Source organism: Vicugna pacos, chromosome 1 (assembly GCF_048564905.1).
Source record: "Vicugna pacos chromosome 1, VicPac4, whole genome shotgun sequence".
NCBI lineage: Eukaryota > Metazoa > Chordata > Mammalia > Artiodactyla > Camelidae > Vicugna > Vicugna pacos.
This window is the reverse complement of record NC_132987.1, coordinates 20,960,002-20,980,884: the sequence shown is the minus strand read 5'-3', so window position 1 is coordinate 20,980,884 and position 20,883 is coordinate 20,960,002. Positions and strand designations below refer to the sequence as shown.

The 20,883-nt window shown below is 33.9% G+C and overlaps 1 protein-coding gene across 1 annotated transcript in view; it reads left to right on the top strand.

Annotated features, from left to right (window-relative positions):
- The window catches only part of ATR (ATR checkpoint kinase), an 83,398-nt gene that overhangs the window by 50,918 nt on the left and 11,597 nt on the right, over positions 1-20,883 (top strand). Inside the window, exons 31-41 of the mRNA XM_006202771.4 lie at positions 1,786-1,877; positions 2,112-2,289; positions 3,483-3,662; positions 4,564-4,723; positions 6,436-6,615; positions 10,359-10,501; positions 16,064-16,161; positions 16,640-16,872; positions 17,814-17,948; positions 19,430-19,630; positions 20,659-20,802. Of these exons, the coding sequence (XP_006202833.2) occupies positions 1,786-1,877; positions 2,112-2,289; positions 3,483-3,662; positions 4,564-4,723; positions 6,436-6,615; positions 10,359-10,501; positions 16,064-16,161; positions 16,640-16,872; positions 17,814-17,948; positions 19,430-19,630; positions 20,659-20,802 (1,744 nt within the window). The remainder of the gene's footprint in view (positions 1-1,785; positions 1,878-2,111; positions 2,290-3,482; positions 3,663-4,563; positions 4,724-6,435; positions 6,616-10,358; positions 10,502-16,063; positions 16,162-16,639; positions 16,873-17,813; positions 17,949-19,429; positions 19,631-20,658; positions 20,803-20,883) is intronic.

Here is a 20,883-nt window from a genome sequence, read left to right as displayed (position 1 = left end):
TTAGTTAGATCACTCTGAAAGCGGCTCTTCTAAGTACAGTTTCTGTAAATTCCAAACTGTGACACTAAGGACCACTGTTCTACAGTAGAAGAGAGAGCAGAGAAGCTCAGTTTTTGTTAGAGTTTCACAGTAGTGGAATTTATGAAATGATGGAAAATGCTTTACAGAAGCAGGGGAAGACTGGTTATATATTTCAGATGTTTATCCAGATTAGTTGAGAGACTTCATGTATAAAGAGATTGCAGGAATTTGGGAAAGTTTGTTGTGCTTCAAGCCAAGATGTTTCCTTATGATGCACAGTTAGACGACTCTTGTCTTTTCTTCGGATCTGGGATGCACAGAGCCTTCTGATCTTTGGGTTGTAAAAAGGCAAATGTCAGTATTCAGTGAGGGCTGCTGTATCATATTGAATCAAGTGGTCATTGAGGGGACATGCGTTCCTTGGGGAGAATATTTGCATTTAAACAAATATTTTTCCAAAATTATTGACTGTACTTGGGCTACACAATCATTCTTTTTGATGCATCTGTGGAGATAAGTTTTCACAGCCTGATCCTCATTGCCATTTGATACTTCTTGGTATAATGCTTGCTGTGACGTTACTGTGTGACATTATCCTGGAAAGCAAATTTTGCTAATTCTACTCAGATTGGTATCCTAAAATTTTGATATTTTAATATCTGGTGATAAGCTTGTAAAGTTCTTCAAAGTTGGACTTTTGAAAATTCTATTTCTATTATACTACCTTTAGCTTTGTTCTAAATTGTTTTTGGTGGTAGTCATATTTAGAAATTGTAGAATATTCAATATTTATGCTGCTATTTTAGTTTTTTAAAATAATAATTAATTGAATCATTTGTTATGTTTTCTTTATATGTTTTTACTACAGGAAGAACAAGGAGGGCTTTTAAAGACATTGATCCAAGCCTCTCTGAGCCTGTTATACCTTATTTATAGTATGGGGATATGTGTGCCTTTTGGTATTATTAGATAATTAAATGGAAAATGCTAGCCCAGGGTCTAACATATAGCAGATATTCGAATGATAATGATTAATAAAGAAACAACATGGAGAAAGTCTAGCTCCTTCTATACAGTCATGATCTAAAATATCACTAGCCATCCTAGTGTCATATAAGCAAAATACTTAGAAAAAAATAATACAAACCCAAGTTTTAAAGTAATTTAAGAATAATTTAATAATAGTTATGTATTTTAGGTAGCTAATTTTGTATTCATTGTTGTGTTATTGACACATCATTTGTAACTTTCTTATTCCCTTATTACTGAGTGTCCTGTGTACCCCGGTGTCCCATTCCACCTTACCAGCTCTGTGTTTCTGTAAATTTAATTTCAAAATCTCAAGTTATTAGAATTGCTTACCTCTGAATGCATGTATGTTCAGTTCGGCTTTTTCCTCCCTGCTCTTTGTTCAAGTTAAGCATGCAGCTAATCTTACAGCTGCTCTTTGTAATTATCCAGGCATTAGTTCTGCTCTAAAAATATGGCATAATTTGTCAAGAAATGGCATTTATAATGGCTCTATCAGAAGTAATTATGAAAAAATGTTTTAGAGGACTGGAAAGATTAAAATTTGGTGGGTTGTTCTGGACAGAGATAATTAGTTTCTATCTAAGTACAAAATATACTGCAATACAAATACAATTAATAGAACAATAAATAAATACAATAAATAGAGTATTTAAACCAATGAAGAAAATCTCTAAATGCTACTTTAAATTTAAACAAATACAAATTTAATTGATAATGGGTTTCTTTTAATAGGTCTGAATGGACAGATGAATTAAACACATACAGAGTAGAAGCAGCTTGGAAATTGTCACAGTGGGATTTGGTGGAAAACTATTTGGCAGCAGGTAAAATTACTTCTTAAAATATAAGCAGTTTTAGTAAGCCATAAATATTCAGACTTAAGTAGCTAAGCAACATTCCTAATTAATCTCTCAGCTTATTTTATGATTGCCTTGTTGAGTTCAAAGTAGAATGAAACCATCTGTTCAGGATTTCTGTTGACCATTTTACCAAATGATATGAAGCTTGTTCCAGGACCCAACCATCATTACTTTCCTTGACTCTCATTTGTTTTTCAGATGGGAAATCTACGACATGGAGTGTCAGACTGGGACAGCTATTATTATCAGCCAAAAAAAGAGATATGACAACTTTTTATGACACATTGAAACTAGTAAGAACAGAACAAATTGTACCTCTTTCAGCTGCAAGCTTTGAAAGAGGCTCTTACCAACGAGGATATGAATATATTGTGAGGTATTTTGAGGTTTCCATTTTTATATTCCTGGTCTATATGTGTCAATTGACAAGCTTGGACTTTTGTGCTTACTAAGTAACTGATAGTATGTTTGGTGTCATACACAGATAGCTACACAAAATGGCTCTTTCATTTTTTTACATAATAACCCTATCTATAGTTTTTTTTTAAATGCTCAATACATCCTTTCAATTAGAAAGGCAATTATGAGACTTCTAAAAAATACCAAAAATATATTTGTCCTGTTGTAATGTCATAGTTTATTTCCTGTATAACCTAAATAATCTAGACATCCACTCTACCTGGCACATCGGTGCTCCGAACTGGTTGATTCCCTTTACTTCTTATTTAGAAATGCATCTGCCATTTCCCACTCGCCCCTCAAATGTAGGTGTTACTTTACTCAAAGGAATATTAACTTTTAGAGGTAAGGAAGAACATGATGGAAAACATTTTAGGTCTGTTAATTTACCTGAAGAAAACAATAAAACATATGTTGTAATTAAACTATAGTAAGTTAAAAAGAAAAGTAAGCATTTTTTTTTCTTTTTCAGTTAGAAAAATTTACTATATTTTGTATCAGCCCCTTTGGTAACAGCTTAATGAAACCAGAAATTGGACCACTGAGATTAATTCAGTTCTGTAGCTACTCAACTGCCTGCTTGAACACTGAGTCATAGATACTGCCAATTATACATGGGAAAAACCTAGTGTGAGTGTATCATGCATGTTTCCATCAGCCTTAGGAAGAAAAATTAGTTAAAGTTGTATTCATTTCACGTTTTTTTACTGTCATCTACTATGCTAGGCCCTGTTATGATAGTACCAACAAAATATGCAAATATTTATGTTGATTTATTATGGATCCATATTTTCTTTTATCTTTATATAGGTGATAAAGTCTGGCTTTCTGAATTTAGTTTTATATACCTTTCTCCAATTTAATTAGGAGAATCTGGGGATCATAGCAAAACACTCAGTATTTAAATCAACATAAATTGGTGTTTATTCCCAGTATGAAAAGATATAAATGTTAGTGTTTATATACCAAGAATATATATTGGTTGAAGTTCTTCCAAAGAAAACTGCACATTTCAGATTCTTCATGGTTAATTTAAAGTACATGCTTTATATGTGAGATTAAAATGGTTGGATATGATAACATACTAACATAGACTTTATCTATCTTCAGATTGCACATGTTGTGTGAGTTGGAGCATAGCATCAAACCACTTTTTCACCAGTCTGCAGGTGATAATTCTCAAGAAGATTCTCTAAATTGGGTAGCTCGACTGGAAATGACGCAGAATTCCTACAGAGCAAAGGAGCCCATTCTGGCTCTCCGGAGAGCTTTATTAAGCCTCAACAAAAGGTTTTTCACACTTTTTTTTTTCACATCAGTTATTGTGAATTTAGTATTTTATTTGCATATTATTTGAGAGTATTTATTTTTCTTAATTTTCTCTCTGAATCTGTATTTTTCTTTTTTTTTTTCTTTGAAGTATAGTCAGTTACAATGTGTCAACTTCTGGTGTAGAACATAAGGTCCCAGTCATGCATATGTATATATATATTTGTTTTCATATTCTTTTTCATTAAAGAATCATTAAAGATTATTACAAGATATTGACTATAGTTCCCTGTGCTATACCAAAGAAATTTTTTTTTTATTTATAGTGGTTAACTTTTGCAAATCTCAAACTCCCAAATTTATCCCTTCCCACCTTCTTTCCCCTGGTAATCATAAAATTGTTTACTATGTCTGCAAGTCTGTTTTGTAGATGAGTTCATTAGTGTCCTCTTTTTTCTTTTCTTTTCTTTTTTTCTGGTGAATCTGTATTTTTCTACTGTCAGTTGTCATAACTACACTGTATAGTTGGAATGAACCTAGAACTTAAGAATTACTTTTATATGCAGTATGTCATTTTTTAATATTAAGAACCTATCTAAGGAAGGTACAGATATAAGCTAATAATAAGGTCTTCATAGACTTGTAATTGATAGAAATGGAGAACCCGTAAGAAAATTAAAATTAGTTTTTAAAGTGCAGGGATATAGCTCAGTGGTAGAGTGCATGCTTAGCATGCACAAAGTCCTAGGTTCAATCCCCAGTACCTCCATTTTAAAAAAAGTTAGTTTTTTAACAAATTAATCTTCTTTGATTCCTTTGAAAAGATACATTGAGAAGGTTTCATGTTGGGAGGAGATATTTTTATTAAGTTGTTGAATACACTTTAAAATGCTCTTTCCCCCATTTTGTCACATTCCTTTAGACCAGATTACAATGAGATGGTTGGAGAATGCTGGCTACAGAGTGCCAGGGTCGCTAGAAAGGCTGGTCACCACCAGACAGCCTACAATGCTCTCCTCAATGCTGGAGAGTCACGACTCGCTGAGCTGTACGTGGAAAGGGCAAAGTGGCTGTGGTCCAAGGTAATGGCCAAGGGAATGTCAGCATATCTGTACTCCATTGTGCATTAGGTACTTCCTACAAAGGCCTGATTGAGAGATGATTCCTAACCTAAATTCAGACTCTTCTTTTCCTGTCACCTTTCCTCATCATTTATCTCCCATAACGAGAAGAAACTTCCTTCTATCCTGAAGTTCCCAAATATTTTTCAATTTCAAGACTGAAAGTGCAGTTCTTTCAGTTTTCATCTGCCTTCCCTTTTTTTCTTGAGGCAAGTGACCAACTTTTACCTTGTTTTTACCTTCTATATGTATTCTATGAGTGCATGTAGTAGGCAATTAAAGGTATTTAAGTGAGCATAACGCTATCCTTACTCACATTCTTGGCAGATAATTAGTTTTGCGTGGGCTTGCCTGTTACTGTCAAGATTTGTTTCTAATCTAGCCTGTCAGGAAGGGCTTAGCTTTGGAACAAAAGTCCTCAGCAATCCTCAGATCAAAGCTACAGTTATGAGAAGGGGCTTTTAAAATATCTTAACTACTTGAAAAGCTTATGAGGAGGACACGTTTCCTGGATGGGAGGTGAAAGTAGTATCTCAGCCTGCGTTAGTTGGTATCTGGTCATTTTTGGAGCTAGTGCTAGTCTCTGTATGTATTGTAATACCTTAAACTCAATATGCTGAGAATGCAATTCATCTTGGAAAATTCAATGCCTGTGTCTCCTCCATATTCCCTGTTTTTCTACATAGGACCCTATCTCACCCTCTCATCTACAACAGTAATTTGAGCATCATCTTGAAATTTTTCCTCTCCCTCAGTTTGCACATCCAACTGGAGAGTAAATCTATCTTAGAAATATCTTTTGTTCTCTTCCTCTTATTTATCTTTGCTGTTTTCATTCATGGCTTTGCATTCATAGCCTCTGAAAATATTAACAACATTTTTGAGGTGGTGTCACCATTTTCCCAATGTTCACTACTACAGTGGTCATCTTTGTAAAATGCCCATTGAATCATGTTGCTCCCCTGGTTAAAATCCATCAAGGTATTCTTCATGCCTTTAGGATTGATACTTTCTCATCAATTCCCAGCCCATCTCTTTAGCTTCGTTTGTCACTATCTCACAAACCCTTTAGTCTTCAGCTAAAATCAGACTACTTGCCTTTCTCCCAATTAAAATAATTGTTACTTCTACCAAGAGTATCCTTCATTGAATTCTAGGCCAGGAAAATTTCTAGTCATTCTTTAAGACATAATTCAGATTTTCCCCATTTGATAATCTTTCCTGACTGCTTGCTGCTCAACTCCATTTTCCTGTATCTTCAGGTACATTTAGGGAACTCTTTTCTCTTTCCTCCGTAATACTCATGTATATTCTTTTGTTAATAACACTTAGCACATTGTGCTGTTGTTTTACAGTTTATTTCCTCACTTGATTATGAACTTTTTTAAGCCAGAGATTTTGACATATTTATGTTTGTTTATCGCTGATTATCTACATGTATCTTCAGTTCCCTGCACTTTGACCGTAAAAAATGAGTGAATGAATGAATGAAATGAAGCAATGATTCCTTTTTAGGATTTTTACCTTCATAGGATGAAAATGATAGAGAACATAAAATTACAAATAGATTTATACATAAAATATCTAGTGAACTTTAAATCCTAATCATTGATTTTCAGAAAATGGAAATATGTTTTTAAATTAAAAGGCTGTTGTTGCTTTTTTTCTTTCAGGGTGATGTTCACCAAGCACTAATTGTTCTTCAAAAAGGTGTTGAATTATGTTTTCCTGAAAATAAAACCCCAACAGAGAGCAAGAACATGTTAATCCACGGTCGAGCTATGCTACTAGTGGGTCGATTTATGGAAGAAACCGCTAATTTTGAAAGCAATGCAGTTATGAAAAAATATAAAGTAAGTATATGTATAATGCAATTTCAGTTAGAAGCAGACTTTTTTTGTTGTTTTGGAGAAATAGATAAAATTATTTTAAAGTCCAAACCATGTATAAAAATAGCCATGAAACTTTTTTGACTTTATAGTGAGTATATAACACAAAGATATAGCCAGAGGAATTATCACAAAATAAATATACTCCTGAAATCACCACCCACGTCAAGAAACAGAGTATGATTAGCACTCTACAACTCACCCTTTTACACTACTCTCCAAAGTTTTAACACATCCTAGCTGAAAAATTCTAAACAAACACAATGTATACCTTCCTTACTAGGTTTTAAGCTTTACATAGGTGATGTTGTAAATGAGATACTTCTCAGTAACTCAGAGGTCAAAGAAAAACATTGCAGTAGAAATTAAAAGATACTTTGAACTGAATAATAGAAGTATGACATAGCAAAATCTGTGGGATTCAGCTAAAGCCATTCTTAAAGGGAATTTGAAACTTTATTTGCATATGTTATAAGAAAGTAAAGGCTCAGAATTAATGAGTTAAGAATCCATCTCAAGGAGTGAGAAAGGGAACTGAAAAAGAAAAAATTAAAATTAAAAAAACAGAATATAGAAGATACAAGATAATAAAGTAAGAACAGATGGCTAGAATTATGAGGCAGACTAACCGAGAAAAAAGAGTTTGATGATAAGTTCAGCATAGGAATCACCCTGAGTCTTTGACTGAATACCAGGATGCACATGCATAACTCAAAACTCTAAGAGGCCCAGCTAGAACAACTGCTAAGGAAAGAACAATCAGGACAATTTGCAGAGGGTAGATAGGCCAATTGATATAAATCATCAATGTCAAATCATCAATGTTGTGACACAGAGCAGGGTAGAAAGGGGTAAAATGTGACAGCTGTATTTGGAGGGGCAAACTGAGGATAGCTAGCATACGTTTCAAGACTTACTATAAAGGTATAATTAAGGTGGTGCTGTGGTCATGTTAGTTTAGACAAATAAACCAGTAGAGCAGAAGAGAGAACCCAGAAACAGATTCCAGATACTATTGTAGAATAGTGACAAATAATCTTTTCAATAAATGGTGTTGTGTCATTTAGATATCTTATGGGGGAATCAGACTTGATCCTTTCTTCACAGCATAAACAAACATAAATTTCAAGTGGATTGTAGATCTAAATGTGAAAGACAAAATAATAAAGTTCTCAAAGTAGAATATAGAATATCTTCAAACCTAGAGATAAGTCAAGACTTCTTAAACAGACCAAAAATTCTAACCATAAAAGAAGTAATTAATAAATTTGACTAAATTAGAATTATGAACTTTTCTTCATCAAAAGATACCATTCAGAATGTAAAGGCAAAAGGGAGGAGAGGTCTGTAGTGAGGGAAGAGATGAAGGGGATTAAGACATACGAACCTCCAAATACATAATAAAAAAATCATGAAGATGTAATAAACAGCATAAGGAATGTGGTCAGTAATACTGCAATAACTTTGTGGACAGATGGTTACTAGACTTATCGTGGTCATCATTTCATAATAAAATTTCATTTCAAATATCAAATCATTATATAGTACACCTTAAAGTAGTAGCATAATATTGTATGTCAACAGTACTACAATTTTAGAAATAGTAAGTATATATTTATTAGTAAGAATTTTTTAAAGAATGTAAAGGCAAGCCATAGATTACAGGATATTTGCAATACATAAATGATAAAAGGCTCATATCCAGAATATAAAAACTTTCTGTATAGCACAGGGAACTATATTCAATATCTTATAGTAACCTATAATGAATAAGAATATGAAAACGCATATATGTATGTATATATGACTGAAACATTATACCGTACACCAGAAATTGATACACTGTAAGCTGACTGTACTTCATTAAAAAAAAATAGACAGCTGAATTTTAAAATTGAATAGAAGCCTTCACAGAAGTGAATGTATAAATGACCTTAAAAAAGTGAAAGGAAAACATGTTCACTGCAGTAGACAGGAATAGATGCAGATTTTAAAAGTATTATGAGATAGCAGCATATACTTCCCAGAATGGTTAAAATTTAAAAGCCTGATGTTTTTTAGCATCAGAAAGGCTGTAGGACATGTAGACTCCCGTTCAGTGCTGCTGGAAGTATAAATTGTTACGGTCATTTTGAAAAACAGTTTGGCATTTTCTCCTAAAGGTGGTAATACTGTGACACAGCCACTTTACCAGTGCTCAGCCTGTCTCCATAGAAAATGTACAAAAATGTTTACACCAATATTATTTGTAGATTTTAAACTGGAAGTAATTCAAATGTCAATCAGTTACAGAATGGATAAACAAATTATAGCATATTCCTATAATAGAATACCACATAGAGCAAGGAAAACCAACCACCCAAAGTTACATGCAACAACTTAGATTGATCTCACAAACTTAATGTTGAATGAAAAAAACAGATAAAAAAATCATACATGTAGTATGATTCCATTTATATAAAGTTCAAAAATGAGCGAAATAGTAACAAACATGCCATAATAAACATAGTGTATACTGAAGGGCTTAAACAGCATTTATTTCTGTACGTCTGGCCATGTCATTTTCTTCTTTATCCAGAAGCAGATTTCTATCTGTAAGGTTTCAGTATTAGATTCATAGGAAACTTAAGATCTCATTTAAGGTTCCTGTTCTAAACCATGTTCTCAAGCTCGCTGGAATTAAATGTAGAACTTCATTTAGAAAATTTTTTATTCAGCTAATCATATATTTTCCATAACATTTTCAAGTAATATCATTATTTAACTATTTTATTTTTGGCAGAAGGGGGGGTAATTAAGTTTATTTATTTTTAGAAGAGGTGCTGGGAATTGAACCCAAGACCTTGTGCACACTAGGCATGCACTCTACCAGTTGAGCTATACCCTCCCTCTCAAGTAATATCATTAAAAATTAATAAACCACACAAATATAAGGGCAGAGAAAGGGAGAGGAAATGACAAAGGAGGCTCAGTAGGAATGGCCAGAAAGGTAGAAGAAAACTTGGAAGATTGTGGCCTCACAGAAGCAAAGGGAAGAAAGTGTTTCAAAGAGGAAATGGCATGGACGACAGAAACAGGTGCTGAAGAGAGCTCAGATGAGATCAGAATTGGAAAGGATCTCTATTTAAGTTGCTGCTTTAGTGGAGTGGCGTAGACTGAAGCCAAAAAGAGATAGTCTGAGGGATGAATGTGAGATGGAGAATGCTTTTTAGATGCCTGATTATGAAGGAGTTGAGAGAGAGGGCAATGACTTATGTGAGATCTTGGAGAAAAACAAGATACGTGATTTTTTTTAAACCATATTTGTATGCTTTTAAACTCCTGTCCTCTTCAGGGATTGATATTATCTCTACTTTCTTTGAGGTTATTTTAAAACAATAAAAATATACATATGCACACATACATAAAATACTTCAATCTACCTGAAAATTATAAAGTACAATGTAAGTGGAATTTTTTCCCCCTATATAGCTAATTATCATGACATGTTGGTCAGTGGGCAACCCACCAGAACCTACCAGCTATCTGGAGAAAACCTTTGTAAGAAAGTAGCTATTCTTTATTCACACCAAAGAGTCAGTCTGCCTTTGATTTCGCTCTGCCTAGATGTGGATCTCATACTTTTGATCCCTAATTATCTATTAGTGTTTTACTTCCCAGCATAGTAGGAGTTTTCTTAAGTAAGTATCCTGTGTTCTCTTTTATAGGATGTGACCTTGTTCCTGCCGGAGTGGGAAGATGGACATTTCTACCTTGCCAAGTACTATGACAAATTGATGCCCATGGTCACAGATAACAAAATGGAAAAGCAGGGTGATCTCATTCGGTATATAGTCCTTCACTTTGGAAGGTGAGAGTGAGAACTGCATGTTTGCTGATTAAATCCATCAGGGTGACTCTGTTGATACTGAACTATTATTACAGATCTTGGCATATGCAGGATGTTCTCTGCTTTACCACTGATTCAGATTATCACCTTAGATGAGATGTAAATTCTTTCTTTATACAATTTTTCCTTCCCTTCAAAAAATAACTGTTTTAGTGGAATAAGTATTATATGCATGTTTTTTTAAGAATTCAATAGCACCAAGAATATATAGGAGGGAGGGTGTAGCTCAAGTGGTAGAGTGCATGCTTAGCATGCATGAGGTCCTATGTTCAATCCCCAGTATCTCCATTAAGAAAGTAAATAAATAAATCTAATTACCTCCCCACCAAAACAAAACAAACAAACAAACAAACAAAAAATATATATATATATATAGTGAAAATTAAGTGACCTTCCCATTCTGGATCCCCTGAGTCCCCTTCCCTGAAATTCCAGAAGACCCTAAATCTAATATTTAATGGTTGTATTTAATTGCTAGTGGAATATTTCCTTCCAGCCCATTCTGCTAAGAAGTAGTATATAGAAAAGTGGTTTTGATATTAAGCCTGTAGAAAGACATTATCTCTTAAACTAGGTAACAGGTGAAATAACTTAATTTCATATATTAGTGTATTATCATCAAATAGTGTATTGTCTCATGCCTACTGTTTATATTATCACAAGTTATTAATTCCTAAGAAGTAGTAGTCATTCTTCTTATCATACTCATGTATCATTGCTTTATGTTGAAGGGTAACTTACTTCAGAGCAGTGAATCTATTAAAAGTTGCCTATTATGTATTTTGACTTTTCAGTTCAATGTTTTCAAGAATCAAAGCAATATTTATTCATCAGTAGTGTTAAGATTGCAAGATTTGGCCAAGCCTTTCTTCCCAAAATGGAATTCAGGTTTCATAAAGTCCAAACCTAATTTTATTTATTAATGATTATTAATTGTTAAATGCATTTTTCTTTCCAAAATGAGTAATACTTTTCATTTGTTCTTTAGTCTTAGCATATATTGTGCATTAGTGTACAGAATTTCTTTATTGTGCATTAGTGTACAGAATTTGTTTAATATATTTCTTCTAATAGAAGGAGTTATTTAAACTCCTTGGTATGCATAAAAGTATCAGGTATAGTGTGAAATTTTTTCAAGTACAGTTTAAGAAAGAAAGTAAGGCTGTTTTAGAACATATTTCATCCCTAATAATTAAAACATTTGGATGCGTAAAGGGTTACTCAGCTATTGATACTCATTCCCTGAGTAATTGAATTACTGTGTCATTACTAATTAAGCATTAGTCTTTGCCCTCAAGGAGGGATTGGGTAGAGAAACCTTAGCACACAGAATATTTAAATAATGATACATAATAGAATGTGATCAGATATCAAAATAAATGGTATAAATATCAGAAACATTTTTTTGATATTAGTAAGATCCAGAAATGAACCAAACAGGTCTGGGCATCATGGATTTGGGACAAATCTGAAGTCAAAACTCAAGGCAGTGGCTTCATGATACCAAAAGTATACCTCTTTGCACTGCATTGCCCCAGAAGTCTGTTAGGCCTCATGAAGAAGATAGGATTTCAAAGATAATTAAATTCAAGAAGGAAAGGACATTACAAGCATACCTCATTTTATTGAGCTTCACAGATACTGTGTCTTACAAATTGAAGTTTTTGACAACCGTGCCTCAAACAAGTTCATCAGCATCATTTTTCCAACAGCATTTGCTCACTTCAGATCTGTGTCACATTTTGATATTCTTGCAACATTTCGAACTTTTTCATTGTTATTGTATTTGTTATGGTGGTCTATGATCAGTGATCTTTGATGTTAGTTAACTACTGTAATTGTTTTGGGGCATCATGAGTTGTACCCATATAAGACAGGGAACTCATTCCATAAATGTTGTGTGTGTTTTTGACTGCTGCACCAACTGGCCGTTCTGCCATCTCTTTCCCTCTTCTTGGGCCTCCCTATTCCTTGAGACACAACAATATTGAAATTAGGCCAATAAATAACCCTACAGCGGCCTCCCAGTGTTCAAGGGAATGGAAGAGTCATGCAATCTCTCACTTTAAATCAGAAGCTAGAAATGAAAAAACTCAGTGAGGAAGGCATGTCAAAAGCCAAGATAGTCTGAAAGCTAGGCCCCTTGTGCTGCGGTGAGCCAGGTTGTGAATGCAAAGGAAAAATTTTTGAAGGAAAATAAAAGTGCTACTCCAGTGAACTCAGAAATGATAAGAAAGTAAAACCGCCTTATTGCTGATTGGGAAAAGTGATAGTGGTCTGGAGAGAAGATCAAACCAGACACCATATTCCCTTAAGGCAAAGGCTAATCCAAAGCAAGGCCCTAACTCTCTTATATTCTATGAAGGCTGAAAGAGGTGAAGAAACTGTGGAAGTTTGAACCTAGCAGAGGTTGGTTCATGAGGTTTAAGGAAAGAAGTCATCTGCATAACAGAAAAGTGCAACGTGAGGTGGCAAGTGCTGATGTAGAAGCTGCAGCGAGTTATCCAGAAGATCTAGCTCAGATCATGAAGGTGGCTACACTGAACAACAGACTTTCAATGTAGACAAAACAGCCTTATGTTGGAAGAAGATAACACCTAGGACTTTCCTAACTGGAGAGGAGAAGTCAATGTCTGGTCTCAAAGCTTCAAAGGACAGGCTGATTCTCTTGTTAGGGGCTAATGCAGCTGGTAACTTTAGGTTGAAACTAGTGCTCACTTATTATTCTGAAAATCCTACAGCCCTAAGATTTATGCTAAATCTATTCTGCCTGTGCTGTATAAATGAAACCACGAAGCCTGGATGACAGCGAGTCTGTTTACATGTTTTACTGAATAGTTCAAGCCCACAGTTGCTTAGAAACTCTGCTTAGAAACAGAGATTCCTTTCAAAATATGAGTGCTCATTGACAATGCACCTGGTTACCCAGTAGCTCTGACAGAGATGTTACAATGAGATTAATGTTTTCATGCCTGCTAACACAGCATTCATTCTGCAGCCCATGAGTCAAGGAGTAGTTTCAACTTTCAAGTTTTATTATTTAAGAAATACAAATACATTTCATTGATTGGGGTGACATCAGCAAGGCAACAATGGCAGAATAAAAATGTACCTTTGTCTCAGTCCTTCATCTTCTACAACCAGTAAAACATCCACAGTGCAACAAAGGTGCCTGTTCAGTACACCAGGACACTGGAGAATCCACATATCAGTACCTCTAAAGGTGAGTGGACTGGAACACATAGAAGAGGTGAAAGCAGGGAACAGCAGAGGTGGTACCTGCAATCCCAGTCCTCCAGCCATAGCAGCTGAGCCCACAGCCCCAAAGAACCCAATCGTAGTAGGGGAGGAGGTACACATGATTCCAGCCTCCTGCCCACAGTAACTCCTGTGGCCACAGGTAACAAGAAGCAGCAGCAGTGGGGCCCGAGACCCTATCCCTTCAGCTGTTAAGGTGCCCACGAGTCCAGGCCTACTGTGGCGGAGCCCACGAACCTCACAACACCAGACACAGCAGAGGCACCCACGCAACCATGACTTCTCTCCCAACTCCCTTTTCCCTCCCCCATGGCAGTGGAGCCTGCAATTCTTGGGATCCTGGACAGGGTGGAACAGCCTACTATCCCAGTGCACCAGGCAGCAACGCCAGTGACAGTGGCAGAAGGAAGGCACCAGTGATTCCAGAGGCACAAGAGGAGCTAAGGAGGGCAGGGAACCATACCTCTAACAGAGATGGCAGAGGGTGGAAAGGGCAGATTCTCAAGTAGAACCAGAGGCAGCTCAGGTAAAAGAAACAAAATCCTTGTGCTATAGTGCCACCTACTGGAAAACAAAAGAAAGGCCTCTAATCTTTAACCTGTCCCTACTTCAGATATGCTGGCAGAGGAACAACTCATCTAGCACCATGAAGAACCACAGTAACACTGTACCACAAAAAGCAAATGAGAGTTTTCCGGAAACCAAACTTAAAGACACAGAATATTATAATCTAACTGATAGAGAATTCAAAATGGCTGTCATGAAGAAACACAATGAGCTACAGAAAACTCAGAAAAGAAGTTCAGTGGGCTCAGGAATACAATCAATAAACAGAAGGAGTACTTACCAAAGAGACTGAAACTCTGAAAAAGAACTGAACAGAAATTCCAGAGTTGAGGAACTTAATAAACAAGATGAAGAATGCACTTAAAAGCACTGGAAATATAAAGGAGAAAATTAGCAAGCTTGAAGATAGAAATCTAGAAATGATTAAAGTAGAACAGGAAAGAGAAGATATTTTTAAAATGAGGAAATTCTGCAAGAGCTATACTCTTTTAGGAAGAGCAACTTTAGGGTAATGAGTACCCCAGAAGAGAAGAGAGGGAGAAGGAAGCAAGGAGTTTATTTCAAGAAATAACAGCTAAAATTATTAGAGAAATGCAAACCAAAACTGCAGTGAGGTATAACCTCACACTGGTCAGAATAGCTGTGTTAAAAGTCTACAAATAACAAATGTTGGAGAGGATGTGGAGAAAAGGGAACCCTCCTACACTGTTGGTGGGAATGTAAATTGGTGCAGCCACTATGGAAAACAGTGTGGAAGTTAGTTAAAAACTAAAAATGTACTTACCATATGATCTAGCAATCCCACTCCTGCACATGTATCTGGAGAAGACTCTTAATTCGAAAAGATAAATGCACCCCGATGTTCATAGAAACACTTTTTGACAATAGTCAAGACTTGAAAGTAACCTAAATTTCCATCAACAGATTAATGGATAAAGATGTGGTATGTATGGTGTGTGTATCACATCTATACACACACACACATCACACACACACAATGGAATATTACTTGGTCATAAAAATGAATGAAATAGTGCCATTTGCAAAAACAGATGGACCCAGAGATTATCATACTCAGAGAAATAAGTCAGGCAGAGAAAGACAAATAATATGATATCACTTATATGTTGCATCTAAAAAAATAATACAAATGAGCATATTTACAAAACAAACACTCACAGACATAGAAAACAAACTTATGGTTACCCAAGGGGAAAGGGTGAGGGATAAATTAGGAGTTTGGGATTAGCATGTATTAGCTATTATTTATAAAATAGATAAACAAGGTGCTACTGTATAGCACAGGGAAAACTATATTTAATATCTCATAAAAAAACTAATGAAAAAGAATCTGAATACAATATTAATATATTTTATATATGTTTTGCACTGCCATGGAATGCAAATGAAGGCACAGATTCTAAGGACAATTTGAAAAAAGTACTGACAGGACTCTGACTAGGTCAAAACTTGAATTATTTTTGGTCCATGTAATATAGAGCTTAGTGAGGAATGATACAGAAAGAAGAAATGTGGGAAGAGAAGAGTCAAAGGTAACTTGTACTAGGAGGAAATACTGATAATATAATTTTTGTCAGAAGGCTATCTGTTTCTCAAGTGGTAGTTTAAATCTTTAAATTTGAATTCATATAATGTAAAGAAGATTACTATGTTAATATCTTTTTCATATAATTACAGATCTCTGCAGTATGGAAATCAGTTCATATATCAGTCAATGCCACGAATGTTATCGCTATGGCTTGATTTTGGTGCTAAGGCATACGAATGGGAAAAAGGTACAATTTTTTTGGTAAAAATTTTAAGGAATTAAGAAGGATTTTAATTTACATGTGAACAGGAAACTCAATGTTAAAAAAGAAAGGAAAGACTAAACATAGATTTTTTAAAAGATAGTTGTAGTTGCAGGGCCTGCAAGTGAAAATCTGCTCATTCCTGGGTGAACCTAACACATACTGAAAAATATTAGTTTAAACCAAGTAATTTACATTAAAAATTATAGTGGATTGTGGCTTATTCTGTTTGCTTCTAGTGAAAATTAATGGCCCTTGAGTTTTTCAGTGGACCTAAATATGTTTTTCCTACTCGGACAAAAAAGAAAAACTATCTTTTCACAAATTGGCAGGTGATCTAGCTTTGGACAGGGGAGTAACATACATCATAAAGCTGTTTTTAAAACAAAAATTTTTTTCTGTGAAATTGATATACTGTTTTATTTTTTACCGGTATTTTTAACTTTGTTTTTTTCTCCCCCAGCTGGCCGCTCTGATCGTGCACAAATGAGAAATGATTTAGCTAAAATAAACAAAGTTATCACAGAGCACACAAATCACTTAGCTCCCTATCAGTTTTTGACTGCTTTTTCACAGTTGATCTCCCGAATTTGTCATTCTCATGATGAAGTTTTTGTTGTCTTGATGGAAATTATAGCCAAAGTGTTTCTGGCCTATCCTCAACAAGCAATGTGGATGATGACAGCTGTGTCAAAGGTGGTATATTAATCACAACAGCATCTTTTTCTGTTTTATGTGGCATTGATTATTTAATGCTAGTATGTAGGTACAAGTTCGAGTTTCTCTCTTATATTAGATTTGTAGCAAAACATAAATTTTAACTATTTTAAAAAAGAAATTTAGCACTTTCTCATTATAAAATTCAGAAATAGTTACCGTTTCTAATGAAGTGACTAGTATGTCTAAGATCAAAGAATTTATCATATGTTTTCTTTATGAAGTCTAGTAAACTGTTAGTGCTTGGTATAAATGGTAACCTATTTTTTTCACGTGTTTTAATCCAAAGTATCTGAAATATTAGTGCTAGAATATTTTTATTGCATTATTAATAGGAATACGCCAGTTAGTAAATATACTTAAGAATTATTTTAGAGAATTTAGAAAATATGCAGATATAAAATTAAAATTCACTGTCATTAATATTTTGATGTATTTTTGTATCTATGCATATTTTAACATTAAATTTGGATTATATAGATGTATAATTTCATATTTTTTCACTTAAGATTGTTACCATAATCATGTTCCCATGCTATTAAATATTCTTTGAAGATACAATTTTTAAAACTGTATAAAACTGTGTAGTGGTTAGCCATCTATAATTTATATAACTGTTGTGGATTATTAAGCTTGTTTACTTTTTTGCTGTTACAAAACATCAGGATACATCTATACTTATTCTCATTTCTGACTGTTTCTTCGGGGTAGATCCTAAGAAGGGAATTCATCAAGTCAGAGGATAGCAGCATTTTTATGGCTATTGATAGTATTGCCAAATTGCTTTCCAGGAAATTGCTATCATTGTAAACTCTCATTATGTATACTCTTTAAGTTGATATTTGTCAATCAAAAATTTTGTGATCTTTTAAAAAAAAATCTTTAAAAAAACTTACATTTAATTTTTTTTTAAATGACAGTCTTCCTATCCCATGCGTGTGAACAGATGCAAGGAAATCTTAAATAAAGCCATTCATATGAAAAAATCCTTAGAAAAGTTTGTTGGAGATGCAACTCGCCTAACAGATAAGCTTCTAGAATTGTGCAATAAATCGGTACTGTCATAAATCTTATTTATAAACCAATGTTGGATAATTTTATACAAAACTTCTATGATTTTAGCTGGTTTTATTTCATCTGATTAATTAAATTAAAATTCTCACGTATGTTGGTGTACCCATATATCAAAAGTTATCAAACTGTATACTATAAATATGTACAGTTTCTCTTAATAAAGCTGTTTTTTCAATTTCTAAGGTATGTCCCTCTCTCATATATCCTCTAAATTTTTTAAAGTTCTTAATGTAAGTTCTTCTGAGAGTAAATTATCCATATTTATTAGAAATTTTTTTAAGTAGAGGATATGAAATAAGCTATAAAAATATAAGTATATGTAAAATCCTTAAAGTTGTCTCTGTGTTCTGTCATATCTTTAAACTTTCAAAATTCATATACATTAATCTACGTACCTGAGAGATTAGAGTTTTGGGTTTCATTCTTACAGTACACATTTCATTGCCTGCCAGGGTACAAGCACTGTGCTAAGGAAAACAAAGATGAGTAAGACATGTCCTCCAGCCTTGAAGTGCTTATAGTCTCGTAGGGAACCATGCAGATGGTCGTCATCTAGTGTAATACTTTTTTTAGTGGGCTTGTGACTAGATGATGGACATGCTTGTAGGAGTGAACCACTGTTCTACCTAAAGAATTGAAGGAAAAAATCCTAAAGAATGTATAGGAAAGGTAAAAGTGGAGTAGGGGTAATTATAAGGAGGGAAAGACTTTTTATAACGTAAATAACTAGACTTCACCATACACATATTCACTCTATCATCTATCCACAGTTGAGAAAATATGGACTACTGTATTTCTCATCTTCCCTTCCAATAAATGTCTTGAAAGAGTAATGTTTTTGCTGTCTGCATTAATCCTTTCTGACCTCTGATGCACTTGACATTATGAAAGGCAGTGTTATGATAATGGCCAACATTTTTTAAACACTAGCACTTCTAAGTTATTTACATGTACATGTTTTTCATTCTTTATATGAAATCTTTATGGCCAGCTACATTTAGAAATTCAGAATTTTTCAGATTTTTCACTTAATACAGTACATATACTTTATAGAGTATCATTGTGGGTAATCTCGGGGAGTTCTCCCATAATCAGATATATAACTGTTTCTGCAGTGAAACGTAATTTTGCAGAGAAGTTCAGGTATCTTTTTGCTGCCAAATGAGATTTGGTACAAAAAAAAAAAAGGTTTGATTTACAGAGTTCTTTGGAATTTTGTAATGTGTGATAACAAATTGTAGGCCATCGTTACTGCTTTAGTCATTTAACATCCTGTGATGAGGTAGGAGTACAGAGAGCTTAAAATGAGATGACGTTTTTTTTTTTAATTAGAAAACTACAGACTGCTGAGCCATTGTAATTAAGACATTTTAGAAGTGAAATTTTTGTTTTGGGTAAGGTTAAGCATTCTATAATTCAAGATAAACAGAGAAATTAAAATGTACTACCTTTTTTCCCCCAGGTGGATGGAAGTAGCTCCACATTGAGCATGAGCACTCATTTTAAAATGCTCAAGAGGCTGGTAGAAGATGCAACATTTAGTGAAATCCTCATTCCTTTGCAGTCAGTCATGATACCTACTCTTCCATCAATTCCAGGTGCCCATGCTAACCATGAGCCATTTCCTGGGCATTGGGCCTATATTGCAGGCTTTGATGATACGGTAAACTGCAGTTTTATATAACTGTTTTTAAAATTAAGTGTAAATTTTTAAATTAAGTTTAAAAGTGTTTTTCTCAGAGGCTAAGTGAATTTTATTTACAAAGAAAAAAATGATTGGAAATACAGAAGAGTAAAATTGTTATACTGATGGGACAGAATTAACTGATAAAAATCCTGTGTTCAACCTAGTATTTTGGTTTTTCAGATGTTCAGATTGTTTTAGTATGACTAAAGTCTATTTTTTTCCATAATTTGATTTTACCATACTCCTCCTAAAAATGGAAAACAGAAAGAGAAGAAAATACCAAGTCTTGTTTGTAATTTGTTCTTTGGGAGAAAGTGAAATTCAACTACGAGGAGCTTTTATTCTTTTTTCGTTGTTATTGTTACTATCTTAAAGAAATAATACTAGAGCACTTCTAAGTAAATACTTTTGAAAACTCTATATTTATTCCAATACTTTTGTGGCTCAAAACACTTGTTTTAACTGCTTAAGAGCTAGTTACTAAGCCATATAATAAAATAATTCTCGTTACTTACATTCATGCTCTGTTTTTAACTTAATATTACTCAGTTTATTTACTTACATTATTTTGGAGGAGTTTCTTTTTTCAAATATCAAATTACTTTCCATTGATAAACATTTCTTACCATTAAAGACATTTAAAAACTATCTCAGGTTCTGCAGAAAGGTCCTTAGAAAATGTTTCCAAAATCTTTTAAACGCTGTGACTGCTTTAAGGGGCTGCCTAAATTTAAATGTGTATGTATTTGCATTGCTGACAAAGTAATCCTTTTACTTTAATAGCCACTTCTAATGGGTGAAAATGTGTCTCTATTTATGGGGAACCATTCTTTTCATATCATAGATAATTAAGATAAAATAAATTATTAAAATAATAAATTGGCTATATAATATAGGTTATTATATTCTCCTTATTATGTTAGGTAACACAATATTTATAATACATACAGAAATTTGAACAAAGAATTTTGACCTTAATTTATATATAACTCATCATCTTTTAGGTAGAAATTCTTGCTTCTCTTCAGAAACCAAAGAAGATCTCTTTAAAAGGATCTGATGGGAAGTTCTACATTATGATGTGTAAGCCCAAAGATGACTTGAGAAAGGATTGTAGACTGATGGAATTCAATTCTTTGATTAATAAGGTTTGGATATGGTTTCCTTTTATTTTAGAGTTACCATAATTACTATCAATGTGATATAGGCAAATAGATTTCTCTTAAAAA